This window comes from Lupinus angustifolius, chromosome LG03, assembly GCF_001865875.1.
Source record: "Lupinus angustifolius cultivar Tanjil chromosome LG03, LupAngTanjil_v1.0, whole genome shotgun sequence".
In the NCBI taxonomy this organism is placed as follows: domain Eukaryota; kingdom Viridiplantae; phylum Streptophyta; class Magnoliopsida; order Fabales; family Fabaceae; genus Lupinus; species Lupinus angustifolius.
In genome coordinates this window covers 26108192-26114223 of record NC_032011.1, presented here as the reverse complement: position 1 = coordinate 26114223, position 6032 = coordinate 26108192, and the positions used below count along the sequence as shown (strand labels likewise).

Genomic DNA, 6032 nt, shown 5'->3' with positions numbered 1-6032 from the left:
TAAAAATAATCCATTTCAATGGTCATAAAAATTGAAAATTCCTAATTTGATTTATTTTTGATATTTTCAGCAACTATTAACTTTTTCAATTTTCCATACAAATAAGAGGTCTTTATCCTTTAATATGTAATATACATACAAATATCAAATAATCTAATAAAATTCAAGTCAATATAAAAGCATTAGTACATAGTACTGACATGAAAATCACATTCATATATGTATATATACATACTTACCTTTACATTCTTAAGAGTTTTATGAAGAAATATTCAATCAGTTTTTTAAAACAATTTTATCATTATAAAGAAACTTTCAATGAAACAAAAAATGAAAATTATAACATTATCTAATAACTTGATCCCATCCTAAAAGATGAAACAATGTGGAATGTCACAAGAAGCATCATGTCAAAAATAAAACACTTCAACAAAAATATCCAAACACAAACTTGAGAAACTACAATGATTAGAATGGTGATAGCATATGGTATTAGATTGAATCATTTCCATGCTTTCCTTCCTCTGAATTGTTTTCCAGCTCTTGCATTTTTCTTCTTTTTCTCAATCCTTGTTCTTGTTACCTTATTTCTCTTTGCAGCCAAAGGCATTTTCTTCTTGTGTTCCTTTTGTTTATTGCTTAGACCACCCGTCTATTCATAACAAAATATTACATGCCCATTAGATTAAAAGTCAAGAACAACAAAGAATTGTTCTTATTTAAGAACAAAAGTCGGAAAATAAGAATGACACAGTGGAGAACAGAGTTAAAATGTTTTTATTCCGTTAAAAACAACCATTGTGGTTGCTGCCTCGCTATTGCATTAGGAAAAGCAATGCAAAAAATGAGCAATAAATGTACCTTTTTCTGTTTCACGGCTGCGCGAGCTTGGTATTTTCCTCTATCCTCCCTTCCTTCTTTAACCATTGCCAATCTTTCATCCTTGCTCATCTTTTTCCTTACATGAGCCTAAAAGGTGTGCATCAATAGGTAAATTCGATTATTTAATGCGTATTTAAAGAAGAATTAAAACTAGAAATGTAATTTATTTGATTAAAGATAGAGATCATCTAAAAAAATTGAACAAGCTAAAGCTACTTACTTCAAGTGTGGCAGCATCCACTCGCTTTGTACTTAGTTCATCAGAGTTCCGAACCTTGAACCCTGCTGAAGTCGATAGCCCGTGTTGAGCCATTGCACGTTCGGCTTCTTTTTTGGCCTATAAAAAACCCAATTTGATTCAACAGATTAGAAGGTGCGCCTATTAAAAACTGAATTACCGAATGAGAAATGAGCAAACCTTTAGTTCCTTGATCCTCTGGAAGTCCTCGTTAGAAAGAATTCCATCTGTTGATTCCGGTAGGGAATTCACCGTTGTTGTTCCAGCCATTTTCTTCAAAGCCCGGAGACTCGTATCACCAGCCATAAGTTGATCATTAAAATCACTAAACTTCCTTTTCTTTGACGAGTCTTTCGTACCCGCACTTTCATCATCATCATCATCATCTTCATGTTCTGAAATATCACTATCCTCCTTATCTTCAACATCATCAGCATCACTAACACCAGTTTCATCGTCAAAACTGATCTCATCTTCATCATCCGATCCAACATCATCATCTTCATCATCACTTCCAATATCTTCACCGCTTAGTTGGTTCTCATCATCATTGATACTCATCAGATCATTTTCCTGGTCATTAATGCTTTCAGAATCATCAGAATCACCACTCTCTTGATCGTCATCATTGTCACTTTCCAGCAATAACTCAGCACCAATAACATCAGTCGCAACATCGACTTCTCCGTAGGCCTTTGGTCTTGCTGTAGGGTCAACAGGCCGCCCACGGTCCTTCTTAACTAGCAGTGACGGGCAAACCTGAAAATGAACAGCATTAATTAGATGTTGCGGACAATGATGTGTAGGAGTGTGCTACAATACTCGGCACACATGCAAACACCCCACTCACACGGTGCTAAGGGAACTACCTCTCGGAATAAGGTAATAAGAGATCGAGCTGCTACTGAAACTGCCTTCTCATGCGATTTCTTATACAAGGCAAGGTCTTGTAGTAAGTCTTCATTCATTAACTACATTCCAAAAAATAATAAATCAAAATAGCACTGATGAAAAGTTTAGAAATTTAACAGCACGGTATACTGGTAGGAAATTTAACAGCACGGAATATTGGTAATAAAAGTTAAGGAAAAAAGGGAATCGTCTCATTCCAAGGTTGGGGGCATGCCACAAGCCTCCAAAACAAAGTACTCCTACCAATGAAGGACCGGTAATTAGTAGAAGGTATCGAGCCCAAGACCTTTTCGTCAAAAGGTTGTCCAATCATACTAGCTAGGCCAGCCCTCATTGGAGTAGCATGATATATTTCGATTAGACATAAATCATTGAATACAGAAATTTTCACAGAAGAGGAGAATTCGGATGTTACCAATGGCATACGCATGCATATCTCCCTGACAGCATTTAGTCCAACAGTGATGGCCTGAGAATATCACCCGAACTCATCAAAATATTGAAATTGAGTGCTTCTATCATGGAAACAAAAGTACATATGGTAATATCAACATCAAGCGGATCAAAATAAAAATACCTCCGGACGTGAGCGATCATGTACAAATTGATTTACTATTTGTTTGAACAGGGGCTCAACAGCATCAGGAGGAACCTGCATCCGAATAACGGCTTCAATGAGAGAGGATAAAAAGAAAAACTAAAGTGAACAGCATAATATAAGTATATTAAAGAAACAAATTTTGATGGAAAAAGCAATGAATTATGAAAACAAATCGGAAGAAAAATAAAATCACATAAATACTGTACCATATCATGGCAAGCCTGAACCACTGCTGCAATCAAATTTATAACGTCACGTTGATGCGGCTGATACAACAATTCAAATATCATTACAACGGTCACATTTCAGTCATATAAAGAAAAGAAAATTTAGCCTAACTTATCCAATAACATACCTGGATATATTTTTGAACAAATGGATAGAATTTTAACAAAATTAGCCGGTGAAGTCCAGCTGTTCGAGCAATCAATTTCAACATCATCATCTTAACCTAAAATATACACAACGCAATTGCAGAAACCAGTAAATATATAATCTTCAACAACCTTGAGAAGATATGACAAAGAATCACCAAGTCTCCTTTGAAACTTTAGGAGTGTTTATTTGATTTTAATTAGAGTATGCACCTCAAATCGTTCATTACAAGTCTGTAGACGCGATAAGAGGCTCTCAGCAAAACCCTGCAGGACCAAATGGGATTTAGATGTTACAAAATCCAAATCCAAAATGTATCTGCAATGGTGACACAAAAAGTTACAAACCTGTGGATCGATCAGATGATTCAGTGGTGAATACTGACTGTTTGTGCCTTTTTCAGACGATCTCCGTTGCTGCTTTTTCAAGCTGCGCATGGCACGCTGCAATTTTAGTTTCTTTTTCTTTTTGCTAGCTGTTGTTCCTTGGTGGCTTGCCTGGGATGTCATAAGCATGGCCAACAATAATAGACGACTTAATACAAATTCGTTAAGAACAATCAGCATATATCCTTCTCGCAAGAATGCATACTAATTTCAACTTATACATATAATTTTATCATAGGTAGTATTTGGTCGACGGAACAACACGGAGCACGACAGAACATGATGTTCTGTTCTTTTTGGTTCCACCCTTCAGTGTTAGGGAAAATATTATACTTTTTAGTCCTATGTCTTGTTATGTTTTCCGTAAAGAATACACCATTACACAAAAGAATTCATGTTCGGACATGTCTACCATACACCACCATGAAGTATAGAAATAGTAAATAAGAAAGCCATCGATTAAAACAACATCTATTCTAATATTATCATTCAACCTCACCTTATAAATTGTGTGCTTATTAAGGACAACTTGAGGAGACGCCGATTCATCATCACTGCTTGAATCATCACTATCTTCATCATTTTCAATCTTCTCATAATCAAGCAGAAAAGATAACGCTGCTATCATGATCCTGAGAGACACAAATGCAAACAAAAAATCATAATTAAGTATAATGCCTAATATAAAGTTTAAAAAAATTCATCCAACAAATAAAAAAAAGATACCTCGGTGCTGGATGTAAAGAAGCACGGCAAATTGCATTCGCTGTTCTATCATCAAACCACACTTTCCTCCGATGAAGCTCACACAGAGTCACAAGTGCTATCTTAGCCCGAGCTTCATCCTCTTGCTATTCAAGAACACAAATCCATTCAATTCACCAGAGAGAAGAAATTCAACACGTAAGAGTCCATGTGTGCCTTATGATTAACTTTAAAAAATAGTTCATAATAAATTGAAGTTTCTGTTTGTTTAAACTTTTTCACAAAAAATACTTCTGAGATTGATAGGTTTGGTTGGTTGGGTTTTTACTAAAAACTTAGGCCGAAAAAACTAAGATTCAACTTTTATGACAAGTTATATTTCCTAGCTTCTAACAAAAAGATTTTGCTGAAGAGGAGAGAATGTAATAGTCAATTTCAAAATTGTAACCAGACACAAAACCTTTGATTTGCATAAAAGTTATGCAACCAAAATCACTACTATATAAAATTCTAGAGTCACTTTTTTAAAGCTTAATAAAAGTACATCCATGATTTTACTATTAAAAACAATACTTTCTATAAATTTTAGGTTGAACCAAACATACATCTTAGCATCTACAAATGATGAGAACATTTAGGAATTCACATACATTCAAATCTCTAAACATGACATTCTGAAGTGCTCGGTTCTTCGCTTCGTTCTTATGCTTTTGGTTCATGCGTTTTATGCTGTGAACAACATGATCAAATGCCAGTTTCTTTAACACTTTATCACCTAGTGTTTGAAGCTCCATGAACAACGACAGTGTTTCACCAATGTCTATAACCTGTGCAATTCAAACAAACAAAAATCACTAAATATTTTTCTCTCCTCAAATTTTCCTAAATGAAATTCCAATTTAAATTCACAGCAATCAACACCAAATTCAAATTCATATGCACAATTCACACATAAAATCAATCCATTCTTTTCTTTCATCAAACTTGCCTTAATACAAATTCACACAAAATAATCAATGCACTTTTTTTAACTCAAATTCTCCTTAATGATATTCAAATTCACTTCACAACTAACACCAAATTCAAATCCATATCCAAAATCCACAATTAAAGACCACTAAACTTCTTTTTTCCATCAAACTCACTTCACAGTGAATGCTAAACTCAAACACGAAATCCACAATTAATTAACAAAATCCAAATCAACGAAATTAAAATGCAAAACAATAACCTTCCGATTAAGGAGTAAGATGAGAGAGCGTGTGAGATCACATCGAAGCCCCGAAGGCAACGACCGCGCAGCATCACTAAGCAAATCCGCCAACTGCTTAGGAAAATCAGCAAGGTGTTGTGGATAAAACGGAGTAACATGAGAGAGAATCATAACTCTATCACTAAGGTCTTTAGCAACAGTAGAATCAAAACCAAAACCAGAGACGGAAGTGAAACTCATTTTAGCTTGTTCGCGAAAGAGTTCAAGTGAGGATTGGAATTGAGAACGGAGAAGGAGTAACTCAGATTCATAACCTTCGGGATCGCATTTCATTTTGGATTGGAGTGATGGAAGACTAAGCTTCTCGGAGCTGCGACCTGATGACGGTGGAAGAGACTCCGCCGCGGATGGAACGCCGCCGCCGTGAGAAGACATGGTGAGAATGGAATGGCGGTTGAGTTTGGTTCTAACAAAACCCTATTAGAAACTCTGTATATAAAAAGCTTTAGGTTTTCAAAGATGTTTGTTTTTTATTTCGATTTTAGTAGGATTTGAGGGAAAGTTATATTTTCAAAGATATTTTTAAAAGTTATGAAAAGCTTTAGGTTTTCTACTTAGGTTGTTTCTTAATATTAATATGATTATTTTATTGTATTTTATTTTAATATTTTTTAGCTTTAGTTATACAATATTCAAATTTTAAAAAATTAAAGTAAAAAT

The 6032-nt window shown here is 34.8% G+C and overlaps 1 protein-coding gene across 1 annotated transcript; it reads right to left on the bottom strand.

Moving 5' to 3' along the window:
• Positions 320-5796, bottom strand: LOC109344155 (protein SDA1 homolog). Its single transcript, XM_019582794.1, has 15 exons — positions 5331-5796; positions 4750-4926; positions 4121-4245; positions 3894-4026; positions 3356-3505; positions 3221-3274; positions 2989-3084; positions 2840-2899; positions 2610-2684; positions 2448-2501; positions 1990-2091; positions 1301-1879; positions 1103-1219; positions 862-969; positions 320-652 (listed from the first exon to the last, which is right to left on the bottom strand). The coding sequence occupies exons 1-15, from the start codon at positions 5745-5747 to the stop codon at positions 503-505; spliced, it is 2397 nt and encodes a 798-aa protein (XP_019438339.1). The 5' UTR covers positions 5748-5796; the 3' UTR covers positions 320-502.